This window comes from Bombina bombina, chromosome 12 (genome assembly GCF_027579735.1).
Source record: "Bombina bombina isolate aBomBom1 chromosome 12, aBomBom1.pri, whole genome shotgun sequence".
NCBI lineage: Eukaryota > Metazoa > Chordata > Amphibia > Anura > Bombinatoridae > Bombina > Bombina bombina.
In genome coordinates, this window is record NC_069510.1 from 109,657,109 (window position 1) to 109,681,232 (window position 24,124).

The 24,124-nt window shown below is 40.3% G+C and overlaps 1 protein-coding gene across 3 annotated transcripts in view; it reads right to left on the reverse strand.

The window, feature by feature from the left end:
* FPGS (folylpolyglutamate synthase) overlaps positions 1–24,124 on the reverse strand; it is a 52,509-nt gene that overhangs the window by 13,723 nt on the left and 14,662 nt on the right. For all 3 annotated transcript variants that reach the window (XM_053696003.1, XM_053696002.1, XM_053696001.1), the window contains 10 exons: positions 22,555–22,683; positions 20,639–20,692; positions 20,489–20,553; positions 18,880–18,994; positions 8,620–8,697; positions 8,472–8,533; positions 8,204–8,306; positions 4,860–4,937; positions 4,409–4,556; positions 4,213–4,311 (listed from right to left, as the gene is read on the reverse strand). In XM_053696003.1, coding sequence (XP_053551978.1) covers positions 4,213–4,311; positions 4,409–4,556; positions 4,860–4,937; positions 8,204–8,306; positions 8,472–8,533; positions 8,620–8,697; positions 18,880–18,994; positions 20,489–20,553; positions 20,639–20,692; positions 22,555–22,683 — 931 coding nt within the window. The remainder of the gene's footprint in view (positions 1–4,212; positions 4,312–4,408; positions 4,557–4,859; positions 4,938–8,203; positions 8,307–8,471; positions 8,534–8,619; positions 8,698–18,879; positions 18,995–20,488; positions 20,554–20,638; positions 20,693–22,554; positions 22,684–24,124) is intronic.

A 24,124-nucleotide genomic window follows, 5' to 3' on the forward strand; every position in this document is an offset into this window, starting at 1 on the left:
CATGTCTTTGAAGAAACAACACTAGTTGATTTGTGTGAGATTCTGCAGAATGTAAAGACTGAGCTAGTACCAAGATATCGTCCAAATAAGGAAACACAGCATTACGCCGTTCTCTGATTACAAACAGTAGAGCACCGAGAACCTTTGAAAAGATTTTTGGAGCCGTCGATAGGCCAAATGGAAAAGCAACAAATTGGTAATGCTTGTCTAGAAAAAAAAAGAGAATCTCAGATACTGATAGTGGTCTGGATGAATCGGAACATAAAGATATGCATCCTGTAAGTCTATTGTGGACATATAATGCCCTTGCTGAACAAAAGGAAGAATAGCCCTTATAGTCCCCATTTTGAAAGTTGGCACTCTTATATAAAGATTCAAAATTTTCAGATCCAGAACTGGCCTGAATGAATTTTCCCTCTTTCTTTGGGACAATGAATAGATTGGAATAAAACCCCAGACCCTGTTCCTGAAACGGAACTGGTATGATTACCCCTGAAAGCTCCAGGTCTGAAACACACTTCAGAAAAGCATGAGCCTTTACTGGATTTGCTGGGACGCGTGAGGAAAAAAAAAAAAAAAAAAAAAAATCTTCTCACAGGAGGTCTTACTCTGAATCTTATTCGGTACCCTTGAGAGACAATACTCTGAATCCATTGATTTTGGACAGAATCTGCCCAAATGTTTTGGAAGAATCTTAATCTGCCCCCTACCAGCTGAGCTGGAATGAGGGCCGCACCTTCATGCAGACTTGGCTGGCTTGGTTTCTTAAACGGATTTACTCCAATTTGAAGGTTTCCAATTGGAACCAGATTCTTTGGGGGAAGGATTAGGTTTCTGTTCCTTATTTTTTTGAAAGGAACAAAAAAAATGGTTAGAAGCTTTAGATTTACCCTTAGGTCTTTTATCCTGAGGCAAAAAAAAAACTCCCTTCCCCCAGTGACAGTTGAAATTATTGAATCCAACTGAGAACCAAATAACTTATTACCTTGGAAAGAAAGAGATAGTAATCTAGCTTTAGATGTCATATCAGCATTCCAATATTTAAGCCACAAAGCTCTTCTAGCTAAAATAGCTAAAGACATAGATTTAACATCAATTTTGATTATATCAAAAATGGCATCACAGATAAAAATGATTAGCATGTTGAAGCAAGCGAACAATGCTAGACAAATCAGGATCCATTTCCTGTTGCACTAAACTTTCCAACCAAAAAGCTGATGCAGCTGCAACATCAGCCATAGAAATGGCAGGCCTGAGAAGATAGCCAGAATATAAATAAGCTTACCTTAGATAAGATTCAAGTTTCCTATCTAAAGGGTCTTTAAAAGAAGTACTATCTTCCATAGGAATAATAGTACGTTTAGCAAGAGTAGAAATAGCCCCATCAACTTTGGGGATCTTTTCCCAAAACTCCAATCTAACTGCTGGCAAAGGATACCATTTTTTAAACCTTGAAGAAGAAATAAAAGTACCAGGCCTATTCCATTCCTTAGAAAGCATATCAGAAATAGCATCAGGAACTGGAAAAACCTCTGGAGTAACCACAGGAGGTTTATAAACAGAATTTAAACGTTAACTAGTTTTAATATCAAGAGTACTAGTTTCCTCAATATCCAATGTAATCAACACCTCTTAACAAGGAACACATATACTCCCATTTTAAATAAATAAGTAGATTTGTCAGTGTCAATATCTGAGGAAAGATCTTCTGAATCAGATAAATCCTCGTCAGAGAAGAATAATTCAGTATGTTGTCGGTCATTTGAAATTTCATCAACTTTGAGAAGTTTTAAAAGATCTTTTACGTTTATTAGAAGGCGGGATGGCAGACAAAACCTTCTGAATCGCATCAGTAATAAAATCTTTTATATTCACAGGTATTACATGTACATTAGATGTTGAACGAACAACAGGCATTGTACTATTACTGATGGATACATTCTCTGCAGGTAAAAGCTTATCATGACAACTATTACATACCACAGCTGGAGATATAATCTCCATAAATTTACAACAGATGCACTTAGCTTTGGTAGAGCTGTTATCAGGCAGCAGGGTTCAAACAGTGGTTACCGAGACAGGATCAGATTGAGATATCTAGCAAATGTAAGAGAAAAAAAAAAAACATATAAAGCAAAATTATCAATTTCCTTATATGGCAGTTTCAGGAATGGTAAAAAAAATGCAAACAGCATAGCCCTCTGATATAGAAAAAAGGCACGAGGCCTATAGGAATGGGGTTTTAAATAATGAAATTTGGCGCCAAGTATGACGCACAATGCAAACTAACACAATGCGCTAACATCCGGAAATGACACACTTGCGTCATTGTAGACGCACAGTCCAAAAGGAGACAGCAGCACTCACCAGTTATGCAAAAACTTCCATATTTATTGGGATATTCAAAGAGAAAAAGGCAACGTTTCGGACCTCTAGTCTTTAGTCATTGACATGACTAAGGACTAGAGGTCCGAAACGTTGCCTTTTTCTCTTTGAATATCCCAATAAAGATGGAAGTTTTTGCATAACTGGTGAGTGCTGCTGTCTCCTTTGGACTGTGTTACATTGTTGGGGTTTTGTGTGGTACCCCCACAGCCTGCACCACCCATCAACCATTGTGCTGTACCACTTGGACTGCAGTCATTGTAGACGCAACCTTGTGCAAGGAACTTGGCGTCAACTAAGACGCCGGAAATGACGAATTTGCGTCATCGGACGTACCTTCGCACCAAGAATGACGCAATAAACGATGGCATTTTGCGCACTCGCGAGCCGAATTTTGCCCGCGAAATTTTATGAAAAAAAAACAAACAAAAAAAAACAAACAAAAAAAAACAAACAAAAAAAAAAAAGACTATACCCCTGGTAAAAAAAAATATTTTCCTAAATATGTTTTTTCCCCAAATATGAAACTGATAGTCTGCAAAGGGAAATATACATAAACCTGACTCATGGCAAATAAGTACAATACATATATTATATTAATGCATAAAGTGCCAAACCATAGCTGAGAGTGTCTTAAGTAATGAAAACATACTTACCAAAAGACACCCATCCACATATAGATAGCCAAACCAGTACTGAAACAGTTATCAGTAGAGGTAATGGAATATGAGAGTATATCGTCAAACTGAATAAGGGAGGTAGGAGATGAATCTCTACAACCGATAACAGAGAACCTATGAAATAGATCTCCCTCGAGGAAAACGATTGCATTCAATAGGTGATACTTCCTTCACATCCCTCTAACATTCACTGTACTCTGAGAGGAATCAGGCTTCAAAATGCTGAGAAGCGCATGTCAACGTAGAAATCTTAGCAGAAACTTACTTCACCACCTCCATAGAAGGCAAAGTTTGTAAAATTGAATTGTGGGTGTGGTGAGGGGTGTATTTATAGGCATTTTGAGGTTTGGGAAACTTTGCCCCTCCTGGTAGGATTGTATATCCCATACGTCACTAGCTCATGGACTCTTGCCAATTACATGAAAGAAACTGCACATTACCAAATCATACATGTTTCACATATTCACTGTATATATCATAAGCGTTGCATTACAAAAGATACATGCACAGTATATTATCAGCAAATAAGTGCTGCATTGCAAAATATTTGTGTACACAATAAATATCAGCAGTTGAGCATCATATTGAAAAAATGTGAACACACAAAAGCATTTATTTTTGTATTCTTTTTTGCAAGTAAAAATTTGCATTGTATTACAGTCCAGGAACACACCCATTAAAAAGCCTCTGGAGTGTGTATCATAGTGCTCCAGATGTGTACACGCCTGAGCTTATAACCCTGTTTTATTAACAAAAGATACCACAGGAACAAAGAAAATCTGATAATAGAAGTAAATTAGAAAGTTGTTTAAAATACCATGCTTTAGCTGAACCATGAAAGAAAAATTTTGGGTTTTTACGCCATATTACAGTACTTTCGATAGAACAAAAGAAAAAAAAAAGAAAAAAAAAAAAGGAGAAAAGACATTTTGAAATGCTCATGTTGAATAGCTTCTTTATTAAATATATTAAAGAAAGACTGACACCATATTGTAAAGACTAAAAGTATCTCTTGAACAAGCCCGCTAGGATAATCTGTATTTTATGCATATGATGCTCTGACCTCTGATCTCCAAAACACAAACTGTACCCAAAAGGCTGGTTAAAAATGTATTTTATTTTTTCTAATTGGCCATATATATCTCACCTTGGACCATTGGGATGCTGGGACGGAAAGGTGACGCCAGCACAAAAGGCCACTTGACAGCAGGAAGCTGCCGGCTTGGGCTCTTCTGCTCACCAACACCTGCGGAGAGAGGAAAGATGATTGACATAAATTGTTAGCTGTCAAACACGCAAAATAAAATTGACGTGTGGACTTTGCATGTGCGTTATGAAATCACCTTGCCAGCCCTGTTTCTGTAACCACGTCTGCGCCAACTGTAAAGCCAGGGTTGCATTTAATCTCTGGTGATCTCCTGCCAGCCCCAAGTGGAGGGCGCTGTCCCTGTCCTCGTAATCTGAGAGATCAGGGCACATGTAGAGGGGGCACTGCAATAAGACACAAGGGGATACACATAAATAATAATGTTGGTAGCAGTACAGCTGTGCATACAAAAGCAGATGGGAACTAGACATTTGCATTTGTGCAGTTCGGGAGTAAATGGATGCCGCATTCTGCAATTTTCATAGACCGATTTATTCTTGTGAAAGTGCAACACACTAAGATCAGGACTTGCACAGATCTTAGCGTGTTGCACTTTACGAATATTACCAAGTGCAGCTTGCAGACAACATCTACGGCATTTGTTTACTCCCAAACTTCCCAAATGCACGTCTCTAATAGGAACTTACCTTGAGCTCACTTGCACGGTCTCGTAGCACCTCCAGAGACTGAGCAGGCTGGGGGACAGTAAATGCCGGAACACCTGGCTGAGAGAGAAATCACAGGCTAAAGAACCACACCAAAAAAGACAAGAAGTTGTACCAATAAATAGTTATGGATTAAACCAAAATATTTCTCTATTTAAATCTCCGGAAAAATTGATCTACACTTGACATTAAATTGACGGACACAACTACTCTATAATGGTAACCTAAAGCACATTATACAGCTGTAATATCACTGATCTGTGAGTGTGCACAGCTTCTGTCACAGGCTGTGAGAATACCTGAGCTTCAAGATGGCAGCCCCCAGTACCAAGAGGCGGAGCTTCATTATCTGGCACCTTTAAGCTATTAAAACATGAGAGCTGATTTGAAAAGGGCTACAGGAACAGGATGAAGTGCAATAACTAAGCGAATAGAGTAGTTGTGTCCGTCAATTTAATGTAAAGAGCTGCAGTAACAGGACGAAATGCAATAACATAGTGAGTAGTTACTATTCTTTTGTAGCTGTTCACAGCAGTTTAATGTCCCTTTAAAATAAAAACGTTTTAAACATTTATAATAGTGATGTCACAAATAGTTCGCTGGCGAATAGTTTGCGGCGAACATAGCATGTTCGCGTTCGCCACGGACGGCGAACATATGCGATGTTCGGTCCGCCCCCTATTCCTCATCATTGAGTGAACTTTGACCCTGTACCTCACAGTCAGAAGACACATTCCAGCCAATCAGCAGCAGACCCTCCCTCCCAGACCCTCCCACCTCCTGGACAGCATCCATTTTAGATTCATTCGGAAGCTGCATTCTTAGTGAGAGGAGGGACAGTGTAGCTGCTGCTGATTTAATAGGGAAATCGATAGCTAGGCTAGTGTATTCAGTGTCCACTACAGTCCTGAAGGACTCATCTGATCTCTGCTGTAAGGACAGCACCCCAAAAAGCCCTTTTTAGGGCTAGAACATCAGTCTGCTTTTTTTTTTTTTTCCCTGTGTAATCTAATTGCAGTTGCCTGCCTGCCAGCGTGTGTGTCAGGCTCACAGCGTATACTGTGCCCACTTGCCCAGTGCCACCACTCATATCTGGTGTAACAGTAGTGTACATTTAAAAAAACCAACACTTTTTTGACTGTGAAATAATAGCAGACAGCTGCCAGTACCCAAGATGGCCGCCAATAAGGCAGATGGGGAGGGTTAGAGAGCTGTTTTGGGGGGGGATCAGGGAGGTTGGGGGCTAAGGGGGGATGCTACACCACAGCATATGTAAATATGCTTAAATTTTTTTTTTTTTTTTTTAAAAAACCTTTTATTTTAGTACTGGCAGACTTTCTGCCAGTACTTAAGATGGCTGGGACAATTGTGGGGTGGGGGAGGGAAGGGAGCTGTTTGGGAGGGATCAGGGGGTCTGATGTGTCAGGTGGGAGGCTGATCTCTACACTAAAGCTAAAATTAACCCTGCAAGCTCCCTACAAACTACCTAATTAACCCCTTCACTGCTAGCCATAATACACGTGTGATGCGCAGCAGCATTTAGCGGCCTTCTAATTACCAGAAAGCAACGCCAAAGTCATATATGTCTGCTATTTCTGAACAAAGGGGATCCCAGAGAAGCATTTACAACCATTTGTGTCATAATTGCACAAGCTGTTTGTAAATTTCAGTGAGAAACCTAAAATTGCGAAAAAATTTAAGTTTTTTTTAAATTTGATCGCATTTGGCGGTGAAATGGTGGCATTAAATATACCAAAATGGGCCTAGATCAATACTTTGCGTTGTCTACTACACTACACTTAAGCTAAAATTAACTCTACAAGCTGCCTACATGCTCCCTAGCAGCCTTCTAATTACTAAAAAGCAATGTCAAAGCCATATAAGTCTATTTCTGAACAAAGGGGATCCCAGAGAAGCATTTACAACCATTTATGCCATAATTGCATAAGTTGTTTGTAAATAATTTCTGTGAGAAACCTAAAGTTTGTGAAAAAGTGAACAATTTTTTTTTTTATTGATCGCATTTGGCGGTGAAACGGTGGCATTAAATATACCAAAGTGGGCCTAGATCAATACTTTGGGTTGTCTACTACACTACACTTAAGCTAAAATTAACTCTACAAGCTGCCTACATGCTCCCTAATTAACCCCTTCACTGCTGGGCATAAAACACGTGTGGTGCGCAGTGGCATCTAGCAGCCTTCTAATTACCAAAAAGCAACGTCAAAGCCATATGAGTCTGCTATAATGGCATGTCTGGCACACAGTGTTGGGGCAAGGGTCCATCTGACCACTGATACCTGGTCTGCAAAGCATGGTCAGGGCAGGTATATCACCTACACTGTGCACTGTGAAGCGGGCGTAACCCTTACACTACCTGATCGATACAACATCATACCTGATGTTTTAAAGCACGTTATTCCAAACAATTTAGGAATGTTAGGTGATTTATGCCCTTTATTGATTAAAACCAGACTCTGCATTAACTATGTAATTTTCCATGGGAGTTTTGCCATGGATCCCCCTCCGGCATGCCACAGTCCAGGTGTTAGTCCCCTTGAAACAACTTTTCCATCACTATTGTGGCCAGAAAGCGTCCCTGTGGGTTTTAAAATTCGCCTGCCTATTGAAGTCTATGGCAGTTCGCCCGGTTCGCGAACTTTTGCGGAAGTTCGCGTTTGCCGTTCGCGACATCACTAATTTATAAATCTTACATTTCCACCCCCACCCACTGAATTTTTTTTATTGTTATTTTTAATGGAATTTCCCTCTGAGTTTAATGTATCAGTTTTGATCTCTGCTTTTTAAAACGTGTTTCTAAAGTGGTGATATATTTCTAATCATTCATATAAAAACACTATTTAAAAAGGGACAAGGAAAATAAAACAAATGCATGACTGCATTTCAGTTATAAACAGAAACCTTTTTTTTTTGCAATAGAGATGTGTTAGCCAAAATGCTTCCAGTAAAAATATGTATATTTGCCTTGTGCAAGCATTATACATGATGCCTGTTCAGAGAGCAGTGGGAACAAGTAATCAGTAGCAATGACACAAACTGAGTATTATTTACTAAAATGAGTGTGTATAACAAGATTGTTCTAGCTTTACTGTATCTCTTGTCCCATATACCGCATTTGCAGTTTATTGGTCCAAGTAGATTTACCTGCTGTAACTATTTGCTGTTTCAACTGCTATGGTATCGTTCCACTTGCATTTGTGTCCAACCTATCACTTCTTTAACCAAAGGATCCAATAACAAAATTATACAAGCGTATTGTTAAGGCAAGCCTTCAGGAGCTTTAGTCATTATCAGCACCGCCATACCTTAAATATACCCGCCTTCTGCCAAGCTATCTTCTCAATGGTATCTCCCAAAATACTTGTGTGGTCGATGCCGAGAGATGAGACTCCACACACAATTGGTTTCCTGTTCAGCAATAAGACATAGATAGGTTTCTTACAAGTGACAATTTACTAAACATAGATCAGATGGTTGCGCCATAGGTTTGTGTGTTCAGAGGAAGGTTCCAGTAGATGCTGTGTGATACAAGGCTATAGAGGAAAGACATGGGCATCAGAAGCATTAACGCACCTGACGATGTTCGTGCAGTCGTATGCCCCGCCAATCCCCACTTCCACCACGGCTAGGTCCACCTGAAAAACAGGAGAGGGAAACAGCTGAAAGATTGGATGGCTAGGAACCTGGGGTTACCTAAGGATGTAGACAGAGTGATTTTTACCTTCTCCTGCAGGAAAACATGAAACGCCATTATTGTTAGGAAACGGAAATAAGCTGGCATTGAAGGGCACTCATCATCCTAAAACATGAGAAAGGCAAAGGTTTAGGAAATATGGGTGTCTACTGAATTATTATTATTTTTTGGGGGGGGGGGGGGGGGTTGGGGACAACAATTAAAACATAAATAGAAAAAGTGCTCAAAATGAATGAAAATTAAATGTTGCAATATAAATTATTTGGTTTGGTGTAAGATTATGCTTGCACCATACTTTCTAGAGCGGCTGGAAGACAAATTATGTACCCGAGTAAGGGGAGTGCACTTTAAAAAGTAAATACTGCAGTCACTAAAAATCAGACTGCCTCTATTTTCGATAAAGTAAAGTGTTCTGTGTATTACCGTTACATTTTGTGAGATAAAACAGCGAGAACTGTAGGGGATTTAAGAGAATATGCCAGATCAGACAGAAAGCTTTCATTTTTGCTCATGGAATGACCCCCTTTAGCCCACTAGCAGAGAAAGAGAAATGTATTTTATCGTAAGGAAAACCAATATGCCTTGAATTTAGTATCAAAGTACCAATTTCAGAGTTTTTTTTGCATGTGCAATGTAGTTTTATTACAATTTCTTTTGTGTGCATTAAATAAGCTTCCCCCCCCCAATACAAATTTTCGTTTTTCCAGAAATAAAAAAAATATTACAATTTTTATATATTTTTACTGCAGCTTTTTATTTCAATTTATAGAATTTTAAATTATTTTTTTTTTGAGTTGTATTGTAATAGATGCATTTCCTTCACATACTTAAATGCAAGGAATACCCTTTTGCTAGAAACACTGTTCGCAAGGTATAAAACGCCTTTAGTGAATTCCAACAAGAGCTTAGAAGGAATAGCAAGAATCTCACAAGACCAGAAATCTTTAGATAGATAAATGAGCCTTAATGTCTAGTGCAGTGGTTCTCAAAGTTTTGATTAGTTGCACTCTGTAAAACATTTGAAAAATTTTCCTGCGCACTTTGTCGACAAAAAATAAATATATAGAACTATATTTTAAAGTTACGAATACAAGTAATTTAGACTATAGACAGCTATAGCTTGTCTTACCTTGTTAGTGGTGTGAAACATGAGCTTGGCGTTTGTTTTTTCAGTGTTGGGAAGTGTATGAGACAAACAAACCCTCATTTCATCTTCAATACATTGAAGTCCCACTCTTTTTTTTGCATTTAAAGGGACATTCCAGCCAAAATTGGAATCAACATGGGTACATTCATTTTAGTTTTGAATAGAAGCACAAATTGTAATATAAATGTATTAGCCAAAAAGCTTATAGTAAAAGCTATAGCATAAGTATGCACCGTGCACCAGCATTTGATCAGAGAGCCTAAGGTGCTTGTACCATCTGGTAATGACTCAATTTGTTAATTGCTGACATGATACAAGCCCCACTTGTGCTCTTAGCAGCTGCAGTATTTAAAATTCTGGAGCACTGAGAATATCTAGCTATGCTTCACATGCACAGAAAATGCTAAGACTAAAACAGAGAACTTACAAGAAGCATTTTTGCCAATACATCTATATTGTAAATATGTTCCTGTTCAAAGATGTAATTCATCTATGTGCATTTAAATTTTGACTGGAATGTCCCTTTAACAACCTAGGACGTACCAGGTACGTCCTGCAAAAATTGTCAGTTAGTGACAATGGACGTACCTGGTACGTCCGTCTAATCGAGCGCTGGAAGCAATTGCAATCGCTTCCAGCAGCTCTCAGGGTATTGCAGTGATGTCTCAATATTGAGGCATCCTGCAATACCATTTTTTAAGCATTTGATGCAGAGAGAGACACTCTGTGGCCCTCTCTGCATCGGCCAGTGATGGTGCCGATTGTTGGTGGATGGGAGCCGTAGCAGGGAGGCAGGTGGATGGCCCATCATTGGAGGGACTTCCGTATCCTGTCCTGCAGAGCGCGCGGGCGAGGTGTGCGCGGTCCATTGAGTCCGGAGAGGGGGAGGTAGAGAAAGGGTGGTTAAGAAAGGAAAATACATTTCTCTTGCAAGGTGTATCCAGTCCACGGATTCATCCTTTACTTGTGGGATATTCTCATTCCCTACAGGAAGTAGCAAAGAGAGCACACAGCAAAGCTGTCCATATAGCTCCCCCTCTAGCTCCACCCCCCAGTCATTCTCTTTGCTGGCTCTAAGCACTAGGGTCTCTCTCGGGAGTGTAAAGTGAATGTGGTGTTAGAATTGTAGTTTTATTATCTTCGATCAAAAGTTTGTTATTTTAAATGGTACCGGTTTGTACTATTTATTCTCTAGCAGAAAAGTGATGAAGATTTCTGCTGAGAGGAAAATGATTTTAGCATGTTGTAACTAAAATCCACTGCTGTTCCCACACAGGACTGAGGAGTACCAGAAAACTTCAGTTGGGGGGGAACAGTTTGCAGGGTGATCTGCAATAAGGTATGTTCAGTCATTTATTTCTAGACAAGACTGAGATAATGCTAGAAGGACTGACAATATCCCCATGAGGGGAGGGTAAGCTATGTTCACAGACTTAGTAAGGAATTGAATGCTTACATAATAGGGCTAATATACTGGTTGACACTTATTCAGGGCAATCGATTGTTTGGCTAAGGAAAAATCGTTTTGCAAGACACTTTGAAAGCCCTTTTGGGTTTTTTTTCTGGGGTTATTACCACATGGCTGTTTTTTAGTCACTTAGGAGTGATTTACTAGGCCTCACAGCTCCGGAGTAGAGTGGGAGGGGCCCAATTGCCTCAGATGCACAGTTAGAATTGCAGAGAAGTTCATGCTGTTTCACATGGAGGGTCCTGCTGATGTTTGAGGGCCTAAAAGAAGCTATATTCCCCCAAATCTGATCCCTAAGGGAAGGTAGGGCCACAGCAAGGCTGTGGCAAGGTGCTGTAGTGATTTAACCAGGTGTTGGCTTTAGGCTGCTCCGGTTTGGGCATTAAGGGGTTAATCGTTTTGAAACTTGGGGTGCAATCTTATTAAGGCTTTAGCTACATACTGTGAAAATTTCAGAAAGATTGCTGCATTTTTCACCGTTTTGTAAAATTGTGTGCTCTTTTTATCTCTTAAAGGCACAGTAACGTTTTTTCAAATTGTGTTTTTTATTTGATTAAAGTGATTCCAAGCCTGTTTGTGTACTCTACTAGTCTGTTAAACATGTCTGACACTAAGGAAAATCCTTGTTCAATGTGTTTAGAAGCCATGGTGGAAGCCCCTCTCAGAATGTGTCCCACTTGTACTGATATGTCTATACACTTTAAAGATCATATTGTTGCACTTAAGAATGAGGCCCAAGATGATTCTCAGACTGAAGGTAACGAGGGTAGCCCGTCTGCCTCTCCCCAAGTGTCACAACCAGTTACGCCCGCGCAAGCGACGCCTAATACCTCTAGTGCGTCTAACCCTTTTACATTACAAGACTTAGCGGCAGTCATGGATAATTCTCTTACAGCCTTCTTATCTAAACTGCCCGTGTTACCTGCAAGGCGTGATAGCTCCGTTTTAAGAACAGATTATGAGCATTCTGACGCTTTGGTAGCCGTATCCGATATACCCTCACAACGCTCTGAAGTGGGAGCGAGGGATTTGATGTCTGAGGGAGAAGTCTCTGATTCAGGAAGGGTTCCTCCCCAGACAGATTCAGATACATTGGCTTTTAAATTTAAACTAGAACACCTCCGTGTTTTACTTAGGGAGGTATTAGCTACTCTGGATGACTGTGACCCTTTGGTGATCCCAGAGAAATTGTGTAAAATGGACAAGTACCTAGAGGTCCCCGTTTACACGGATGCGTTTCCGGTCCCTAAGAGGATTGCGGATATCGTTACTAGGGAGTGGGATAGGCCAGGTGTCCCTTTTGTCCCCCCTCCTGTTTTTAAGAAAATGTTCGCCATATCTGACCCCATGCGGGACTCGTGGCAGACGGTCCCTAAGGTGGAGGGGGATGTTTCTACACTAGCTAAACGCACAACCATACCAATTGAAGACAGTTGTGCTTTTAAAGACCCTATGGATAAAAAATTAGAGGGTTTACTTAAGAAAATTTTTGTTCAACAAGGTTTTCTTCTCCAACCTATTGCCTGCATTATTCCTGTAACTACTGCAGCTGCTTTCTGGTTTGAGGCGCTGGAGTCGCTCCAGACGGAGACCTCATACGACGAAATTATGGATAGAATTAAGGCTCTAAAGCTGGCTAATTCTTTTATCACGGATGCCGCCTTGCAATTAGCTAAGTTAGCGGCAAAAAAAAATCAGGTTTCGCCATTATGGCGCGCAGGGCGCTATGGCTAAAGTCCTGGTCGGCCGATGTGTCGTCTAAATCCAAGCTTTTGAACATTCCTTTCAAAGGGAAGACCCTATTCGGGCCTGAATTGAAAGAGATTATTTCAGATATCACCGGGGGAAAAGGCCATGCTCTCCCTCAGGACAAAGCCTTTAAAACAAAGAACAAAGCTAATTTTCGTTCCTTTCGCAATTTCAGGAACGGCCCCGCTTCATCTTCTCCGGCTGCAAAGCAAGGGGGTAACGCTTCACAGCCCAAGGCAAACTGGAAACCTTACCAGGGCTGGAATAAGGGTAAACAGGCCAAAAAGCCTGCAGCTGCCACCAAGACAGCATGAAGAGGTAGCCCCTGATCCGGGACCGGATCTAGTAGGGGGCAGACTCTCTTCGCTCAGGCCTGGGCAAGAGATGTACACGATCCTTGGGCATTAGAGATTGTAGCCCAGGGATACCTTCTAGAATTCAAGGACTCTCCTCCAAGGGGAAGGTTCCACATTTCTCGTCTGTCTACAGATCAGACAAAGAAAGAGGCGTTTTTACGCTGTGTAGAAGATCTACATACAATGGGAGTGATCCACCCAGTTCCAATTGCAGAACAAGGACTGGGGTTTTACTGAAACCTGTTCGTGGTTCCCAAAAAAGAAGGAACTTTCAGACCAATCCTGGATCTCAAAATTCTAAACAAATTCCTCAGAGTCCCATCATTCAAGATGGAGACCATTCGGACAATCTTACCTATGATCCAGGAGGGTCAATATATACGACTACCGTGGATCTAAAGGATGCGTATCTGCACATTCCTATCCACAAAGATCATCACCAGTTTCTCAAGTTCGCCTTTCTGGACAAGCATTTTCAGTTTGTGGCTTTTCCTTTCGGGTTGGCCACAGCTCCCAGAATTTTCACAAAGGTACTAGGGTCCCTCCTGGCGGTTCTAAGACCGCGGGGCATAGCAGTGGCCCTTACCTAGACGACATCTTAATTCAGGTGTCAACTTTCCAAAGAACCAAGTCTCACACGGAGATTGTATTGGCCTTTCTGAGGTCTCACGGGTGGAAGGTGAACATCAAAAAGAGTTCTCTCTCCCCCCTCACAAGAGTTCCATTCCTAGGAACCCTGATAGACTCGGTAGAAATGAAAATATTTCTGACGGAGGTCAGAAAGCTAAAACTCTTAACTACTTGCCGAGCTCTTTATTCCATTCCTCGGCCATCTATGGCTCAGTGCATGGAGACAATCGGACTAATGGTTGCGGCAATGGACATAGTCCCTTTTGCTCGGATACACCTCAGACCACTGCAACTATGCATGCTCAAACAGTGGAATGGGGATTATGCAGATTTGTCTCCTCAAATTCAGTTGGACCAGGAGACCAGAGATTCTCTTCTCTGGTGGTTGTATCAGGATCTCCTGTCTCAAGGAATATGTTTCCGCAGGCCAGAGTGGATCATCATAACGACCGACGCCAGTCTGTTAGGCTGGGGTGCGGTCTGGGACTCCCTGAAAGCTCAGGGCTTATGGTCTCGGGAAGAAACTCTTCTCCCGATAAACATTCTGGAACTGAGGGCGATATTCAACGCTCTTCAGGCATGGCCTCAACTAGCGGCGGCCAAATTCATCAGATTTCAGTCGGACAACATCACGACTGTAGCTTACGTCAATCATCAGGGGGGGGACAAAGAGTTCCCTAGCGATGACGGAAGTAACCAAAATAATCAGGTGGGCGGAGGATCACTCCTGCCATCTCTCAGCAATTCACATCCCAGGAGTAGACAACTGGGAGGCGGATTTTCGAAGTCGTCAGACTTTTCACCCGGGGGAGTGGGAACTCCACCCGGAGGTATTTGCCCAGCTGACTCAGCTATGGGGCACCCCAGAGTTGGATCTGATGGCGTCCCGTCAGAACACCAAACTTCCTCTCTACGGGTCCAGGTCCCGGGATCCCAAGGCAGTATTGATAGATGCTCTAGCAGCGCCTTGGTCCTATCTGGCTTATGTTTTTCCACCGTTTCCTCTCCTCCCGCGTCTGGTTGCCAGAATCAAGCAGGAGAAGGCTTCGGTGATTCTGATAGCGCCTGCGTGGCCACGCAGGACTTGGTATGCAGACCTAGTGGACATGTCATCTGTCCCACCATGGACACTGCCAATGAGGCAGGATCTTCTAATACAGGGTCCGTTCAAGCATCAAAATTTAGTTTCTCTACGTCTGACTGCTTGGAGATTGAACGCTTAATTCTATCAAAGCGTGGGTTCTCTGAGTCAGTTATAGATACTCTGATTCAGGCTAGAAAGCCTGTCACCAGGAAAATCTACCATAAGATATGGCGGAAATATCTTTGTTGGTGTGAATCCAAGGGTTACTCATGGAGTAAGATTAGGATTCCCAGGATATTGTCCTTTCTCCAAGAAGGACTGGAGAAAGGATTGTCAGCTAGTTCCTTAAAAGGACAAATATCTGCTTTGTCTATCCTGTTACACAAGCGTCTGGCAGAGGTACCAGACGTTCAAGCGTTTGCTCAGGCTTTAGTCAGAATCAAGCCTGTCTATAAACCTGTGGCTCCGCCATGGAGTTTGAATCTAGTTCTTTCAGTTCTTCAAGGGGTTCCGTTTGAACCTTTACATTCCATAGACATTAAGTTGTTTTCTTGGAAAGTTTTGTTTCTGATAGCTATCTCTTCTGCTCGAAGAGTTTCAGAATTATCTGCCTTACAGTGTGATTCACCTTACCTGGTGTTCCACGCAGATAAGGTAGTTTTGCGTACCAAGCCTGGTTTTCTTCCTAAAGTTGTTTCTATCAAGAATATTAACCAGGAAATAGTTGTTCCTTCTCTGTGTCCTAATCCATCTTCGAAGAAGGAACGTCTATTACACAATCTTGATGTAGTTCGTGCTTTAAAGTTCTATTTACAAGCAACTAAGGATTTCAGACAAACATCTTCCTTGTTTTTTATCTATTCTGGTAAGGAGAGGTCAGAAAGCGACTGCTACCTCTCTTTCCTTTTGGCTGAAAAGCATCATCCATTTGGCCTATGAGACTACTGGCTAGCAGCCTCCTGAAAGAATTACTGCTCATTCTACCAGAGCAGTGGCTTCCACATGGGCTTTCAAAAATGAGGCTTCTGTTGAACAGATTTGTAAGGCAGCGACTTGGTCTTCACTGCATACTTTTGCCAAATTCGATACTTTTGCTTCTTCAGAGGCTATTTTTGGGAGAAAGTTTTTGCAAGCAGTGGTGCCTTCCATTTAAGGTACCTGTCTTGTTCCCTCCCTTCATCCGTGTCCTAAAGCTTTGGTATACCACAAGTAAAGGATGAATCCGTGGACTGGATACACCTTGCAAGAGAAAACAGAATTTATGCTTACCTGATAAATTACTTTCTCTTGTGGTGTATCCGGTCCACGGCCCGCCCTGGCATTTAAGTCAGGTAAAAAAAAAATTTTGTTTAAACTACAGTCACCACTGCACCCTATGGTTTCTCCTTTTTCTTCCTAACCTTTGGTCGAATGACTGGGGGGTGGAGCTAGAGGGGGAGCTATATGGACAGCTTTGCTGTGTGCTCTCTTTGCTACTTCCTGTAGGGAATGAGAATATCCCACAAGTAAAGGATGAATCCGTGGACTGGATACACTGCAAGAGAAAGTAATTTATCAGGTAAGCATAAATTCTGTTTCTAAAGGGACCTGGGAGGGGGGGGGCAGCTACACTACAGAAAAATGGGTTTTGAGAAAACTGGGTACTGGCAGACAACTGCCAGTACCCAAGATGGCGGAAAATAGGGGGGAATCCATCACTGTATTATAAATTCCTTTTATTTTAGTACTGGCAGACTTTCTGCCAGTACTTAAGATGGCTGTGACAATTGTGAGGTGGGGGAGGGAACATAGCTGATTGAGGGGGGTTTAGGGAGGGATGTGTCAGGTGGGAGGCTGATCTCTACACTAAATCTAAGTGACCCTACAATTTACAAGCTACCTAATTAACACCTTAACTGCTGGGCACAATACAAGTGTGGTGCGCAGCGGCATTAAGCAGCTTTCTAATTTCCAAAAAGCAATGGCAAAGTCATATATGTCTGCTATTTCTGAACAAAGGGGATCCCAGAGAAGCATTTACAACTATTTGTGCCATTATTGCACTGTTTGTAAATAATTTCAGTGAGAAACCTAAAGTTTGTGAAAAAGTGAATGATTTTTTTTTATTTGATCGCATTTGGCGGTGAAATGGTGGCATGAAATATACTAAAATGGGCCTACATCAATACTTTGGGGTTGTCTACTACACCAAAGCTAAAATGAAAGGGACAGTGAACCCAAAAATTTTCTTTTGTGATTCAGATAGAGCATGCAATTTTAAGCAACTTTCTAATTTACTCCTATTAGCAAATGTTCTTCATTCTCTTGGTATCTTTATTTGAAAAGCAAAAATAAGTTTAGATGCCTGCCCATTTTTGGTGAACAACCTGGGTTGTTCTTGCTGATCGGTGGATGAATTCCTCCACCAATAAGGAAGTGCTGTCCAGGGTTCTGGACTTTGTTACAAATAAAGATAGCAAGAGAACAAAGAAAAGTTTATAATAGGAGTAAATTAGAAAGTTGCTTAAAATTGCATGCTCTATCTGAATCACGAAATAATTTTTTTTGGTTCAGTATCCCTTTAACCCTACAAGCTCCCTAATTAACCCCCTTCACTGCTGGGCATAATACACGTGTGGTGTGCAGCGGCGTTTAGCGGCCTTCTAATTACCAAAAAGTAATGCCAAAGCCATAAATATCTGCTATTTCTGAACAAAGGGGATCCCAGAGAAGCATTTACAACCATTTGTGCCATAATTGCACAAGCTGTTTGTAAATAATTTCAGTGAGAAACCTTAAGTTTGTGAAAAAGTGAACGTTTTTTTTGTTTGTTTGTTTTTTTATCGCATTTGGCGGTGAAATGGTGGCATGAAATATACCAAAATGGGCCTAGATCAATACTTTGGGTTGTCTAATTATATATATATATATATATATATATATATATATATATATATATATATATATATATATATATATATATATATATATATATATATATATATATATATATATATATATATATATATATATATATATATATATATATATATATATATATATATAGTTTGGAAATAGCAAAGTGCTACTTGTATTTATTGCCCTATAACTTGCAAAAAAAGTAAAAGAACATTATTATTAACAACAACATGTAAACATTGGGTATTTCTAAACTCTGGACAAAATTTAGAAACTATTTAGCATGGGTGTTTTTTGGTGGTTGTAGATGTGCAACAGATTTTGGGGGTCAAAGTTTCCCCCCCCCATTTTTCATCATATTTTATAAAAATTTTTATAGTAAATTATAAGATATGATGAAAATAATGGTATCTTTAGAAAGTTCATTTAATGGCGAGAAAAACTGTATATAATGTGTGGGTACAGTAAATGAGTAAGAAGAAAATTACAGCTAAACACAAACACCGCAGAAATGTAAAAATAGCCTTGGTCCCAAACGGACAGAAAATGGAAAAGTGCTGTAGTCACTAAGGGGTTAATGTTAGTAAATAAAGAAAACCCTAGCTCACATAGATATGACGCAGAAAATTGCATAAGAATGGACAAACCTTTTTTAGCCAGTGAAGGATGGCACAAGAAATTCTACCACTGCTTCACTTTGTAGCCCACCTAACCACCTCTTGCGGAGCACCAGTGTGCTGCAGCACTGAATTTGAGAACCACTGGACTAATGAATTAAATATCTAGAGGGTAATTTGATCACTTATTTGAAAAATAAAGCTTAAAAGATCGCACCACAGTTTGGTGAATAGCCTTCATAGTATACATTGAAAAAGAGGAGAAAATACTGCGGAACATCCCTTATAAATGTGGGTGTTTGATACCCAGAAGCGCGTCACAGTGCCAGATTACGTACCTTTGTCTCTTCAAGTCGGTTATACACCTGCCAGAAGTACTTGCTGAAGAGCTCCTTGCTGATTGGCTGACCGTTAATGCGAATCCTCTCTCTCACCTGCACCAGATGTGGTGAGCTGGGGAAGGGAGATGCAAATATTTAAATACCTAACCCCTTAAAGGGACACTCAATCAAAATTAAACTTTTATTATTTAGATAGAGCATGCCAAACAATTTTCCAATTTACTTCTAACTAAATGTGCACAGTCTTTTTTTTTTTTTATATATATATATATATATATATATATATATATATATATATATATATATATATATATATATATATATATATATATATATATATATATATATATATATATATATATAATTTAAAAAAAAAAAAAAAAGTTTCCAATTTACTTATATTATCAATTTTGCTTTGTTCCTATGTTATTCTTTGTTGAAGCTATACCCAAGTAGACATCTGGAGCACTATATGGTAGGAAACAGTGCTGCCTTCTAGTGCTCTTGCAAATGGATAACACTCTTGAAAAACAGCTGCCATATAGTGCACCAGACACGTGCACACCCCTGATCCTATGTCCCTGCTTTAAAAAAAAAAAAAAAAAAATTGCATGCTGTGTCTGAATCATGAAAGAAAAATGTTGGGTTTCATATCCCTTTAAAGTTCCATTTTGACTTCCACGTCCCTTAAAGTGTCACATATGGTCCATTGTTGCAGAGAAATAAATATCTATTGCTTAACCCCTTGAGTGCTGCCAATGACAGCTCTGAGCCATCGCAGAGTTTCCCAATCAGGTGCCAACAACGGCTCAGAGCCGTCGCTAGCACTCTTCCACCCGCTCCTACCCCGGCGATCGGGCCTGTATAGTGACAGGCATCGCCGGGGCTTCACGTTTTGCGTGATGATGTCACTGCGCAACTTTATTAACAAAATACAATGACAAGTATAGGGAAAGGGGGCATGCTGCTTGGAAGCCTGTATCTCAGGCACCTACAGACGCCCAAGACCTATCATTGGAAAGGTAATCGCCTAACGTTTCCAATGGTATAAGTCTTGGGGATCTGGGGGGGGGGGTTTAAAAAATTAAATACCCCTCAAATCAGCTTAGCACTCAAAGGGTTAAAGGGGAATAAAAAATAAAAAAAAAGGGGGAGGATGGAAACATTAAAGGGAGATGAAACATAAAAAAAAATGTATTTCAGGATTTAGATAAAGCATACAATTCTAAAAAAGTTTCTAGTATCTAATTTGCTTTGTACTCTATGTATCCTTTGTTGAAAAGTATATCTAGATAGGTTCAGGATCTGAGAGCTCCCTCCTGATTGATGGCTGCAAATATATGCCTGTTGTCATTGGCTTACTGATGTGTTTAGCTAGCTCCCAGTAGTGCATTGCTGCTCCTTCAATAAAGAATACAAAGAGAATTAAGCAAAATTGATAATAGAAGAAAATAGGAAAGTAGTGTAAAAATGTATACGCTATCTGAATTTATGAAAGAAACAATTGGGGTTTTGTGTCCCTTTAAGCCCCCTAGAAAGGTCCGTGCATTTTGTGTAGCCCACAATAAATAATGAAACATTTTTGCTTGTGCCGGGCATTACCTACCTGTAGAATCCAGTCTTCAGCCCACAGTTGCGCAGGATTTGCTCAGCAAAGGCACACGTTGATCCCTAAAAACAGAAAATCAGCACTCAAAATGTAATGAAAACCAGAATAAATGGTATTTAACAAGACTGTAAGGGCGTCCGTACTCACCTTGCCTTTTGTGCCGGTCACATGTATAATATTCAGCTGGTCCAAATCTTCTACCTATGGAGCAACAAACACAAACTGGTTATATGTAAAGAAACTGCTCACACTATTTAACGTAAACGACATTATATACAGGGTCCGTAACTCCTAAACTACCAGCCAGTACAAAATGTCACTCGCCACATCTAATCCCACCCACAACACACCCACTACTTAACCCCCTCTTTGCATATGTATAGCCATTGTGAAACATTTGGCAATATTGTTTTTATTTGATACCATAAGACATTAAATACTACATACAGAAATAAACAAAAATAAGTGCATAGCAGTAGAAATGTCAAATAGGGGTTCTGGGTAGCACAACAGCTGGATAGAAAAAGGAAGTTGTTGAACATAGAGAGTGCAGAGAGTGCTGACAGTCATGGAAGGTCACAGCAGACCTGGAGATTTATTTATTTGTAAAATTATCTCTACCGTCTCTCTCTTAACTATCTCCATTCCCTCCTCTCTTCAATCTTTTTTTACCCTCTCTCCCTTCTCTCTCAGGCTCTGGGGTCGATTTATCAAATGCTTTTGCAAGCCTTTGAGCCCCTATGGCTGCAAGTTCTCACACGAGAACCTGCACGCCATATTTAACAAGCAGCGGTTATTAGACCGCTGCTTTGCTAAGCTCTTCGCCACCTCTTGTTTGGCAAAATTTCATCTCCCTGGTCTTTTCCGACCGGGAAGATTGACAGTTCCTGCCCGCGTGATTGGCTGTGCGCGGGAAGAGGGCGGAATTGCATGCGAGCGCAAAATAGTGCTTGTATGCAATGCTGAATTCCTCCAGGAGAATTCAGACCGCCAGAGGCGAGCTGGGGCAGACAGGGGAATGTATATGCCCCCCCATCTTCTCTTTACCCTCTCTCATATCTGTTCACTCTTCCCCCCCCCCCATTCTCTCTTAAAGGGACATAACCCAAAATAATTATTTCATGATTCAGATAGAGAATACAATTTAAAAAAAAAAAAAAACTTTCCAATTTACTTCTATTATTTAATTTGCTTCCTTCTCTTGTTATCCTTTGCTGAAAGTTTTATCTAGGCAAGCTCAGCAGCAGCAGAGAACCTAGGTTCTAGCTGTTGATTGGTGGATATATATTTTTTTGTCATTGACTCACCACCATGTTCAGTTAGAAACCAACAGTGCATTGCCTCTCCTTCAACAAAGGATACCAAGAGAATTAAACAAGTTAGATAATAGAAGTAAATTAGAAAGTTGTTAAAAATTGTATTCTCTATCTGAATCATGAAAGAAACATTTTGGGTTTCATGTCCCTTTAAGGTCTTCTCCACTTTTCCTCTCCAATCTCTTTCTCTCTGCGGAAATTTTGAGCCATGTTATTTTTATTTATATAAGGAGTGGAAATAAATATAAAACTTTGAAATTTATCAGAAAATATGAAGTTCAGACTAACTGCTATTACATTTTCGTTTTATCATGTATTTGTTGATTATGCAAATCTACTGTATTTACTGGTGCTTTAAGATGACTAAGGTGTAGACTGTCCCTTTAATTTCAAATATTTCAGTGAAAGTAACCATTAAATGCAGGCAAATGCACAAACTAGAATTCCCTTTACTTTCTGCCACAGATAACTGGATCCCTTCGCACAAGAGGAGCTGAACTTTGATGTGTGATCTGTGACAAAGTTCAGCCACAAAAAAAAAAAAAAAAAAATATTTTTCCTTTCACTTAAAGTGAACAGTATAGCAGCTGTAATATTCACTGAACAGCCCTTCTGCAGAACTTGTAGAAAGTAACATCAGGATGATATGGCTAAGCATAAAGCTAACCTAATCGTCAATAAATGCAGGAGGTGTATAACGCAGTGAAAAAAAAAATGTATTTATCCTGGAACGGCTGTGACACCCACCTGCAGACCACTCCTCTCCAGGAAGCCCCTCATAGCGTCCAGCTGCTCCTGAGGATTGTTCCTCTGTCTCTTCACCTGCTGCAGGAAGCTGGCATTTGTTTGCAAGGTGTTCAGGGTACGGATGGCATCCTAAGAAGAAGAAAATAAAATGTAAGCCACATTGATGATAAATAAACTTAAATGTCATATGACAGGTGAGCAGGGAAGGATTTTGTATTGGGTATACGCACACATTATTTCCTTTTGCCTTCCGCTATATACTGTACTTCCCTCAATATCATGCCCCTGTAATGACATGTAAGAGCTACCACTTAGCTTTCCTTTGTTTATAGAGTTACTGCTACTTGCCCCGTGGTGCAGGGTGTGGCTGTCTTGGAGGTATCTGGTGAACCGCCCACTTCTAGTTTTTACCACACCGCTCATTTTCCCACAGGATCTCACAATACTTCCACCAAATCTTGCCAAGTGCATCTATGTGGCAATGCTCCAGGCTGACAATTTAGTCTACTCCAACTTGCCTCTGTCTCCAGTAACTGGGGTTTTGGAGACAGATACAACTCTAGTTCAGGGAACTATACAAATACAACAGGACTGTTGCCTGTGACGGCTTGTCAGATGCCCTTTCAATATTCACAAATCACACAGCAAACTGTAATCTGGAGAGAACCCATAGACTGTTAATCATTAAAAATTCTTGTATTGCCAAACAAAAAGTTACTGCTCATAAACTTATTGGCCCCAAAAGAGATTATTTGCAACACGTCGAACTGAAAACACTGTTACTGTGTTACTAACAGAAAATATAATTTGGGGCGTACTAAACTGGCGATAGTTCACCTCCCTATAATGTCATTCATTTCCCCAGAGGCAGAACTTTTTTCCACTTTCTGCAATGAGGTTTTTTTGTGAAAAATTTTCTGCAGGTCATTTTAAAATTAAATTTAAATTAGGTCACACTAAAAGCACCAGCTAAACTGCAATGTGTTGATTAACTAGATAATAAAGCATCAACCAATGCGCTGCTTTCCAGCGCTGCTCAGTATTTGACTACTCTCTTCAAAACACTCTTCAATCTGGCTGCACTGTGTTGAGGAACACTTACACAGCGAAGCCAGAGCACAGTGATGCCCGAGAAGAACAGCCTGATCTGCAGCCCCGCTGTAAAGCTAAAGCGCTAACAGTTCCTACATGCGTCCCATTCTTTCTGCAGACATGCAGCGTTTTCTGCGATGACATCTCAGAACTCAGATTACAGCAGGTTCGGTCTTGGGGTTCATTTCTATGATTCATCTATGAATATGTAATGATATATAACCATATCAGTAATGGTCTGATATAACTGGAAAAAATAATCAGAAAACATTCTAAAAATGAAAACCATGATTTAAAATCTTACTGACTAGTGATTTTTTTTAAATTAAATCTACTCTTTTGTACAAAATTGTACAATTGCCTCTAATTTTCATATACAGTACTTGTGTTTTTATATTAGGATGAAAGTTTACATTCACTTTAATCATTGCTTTTTATCTGACCTGACTTCTAGTTTGAGGGAAAAAAAAGGGAAATC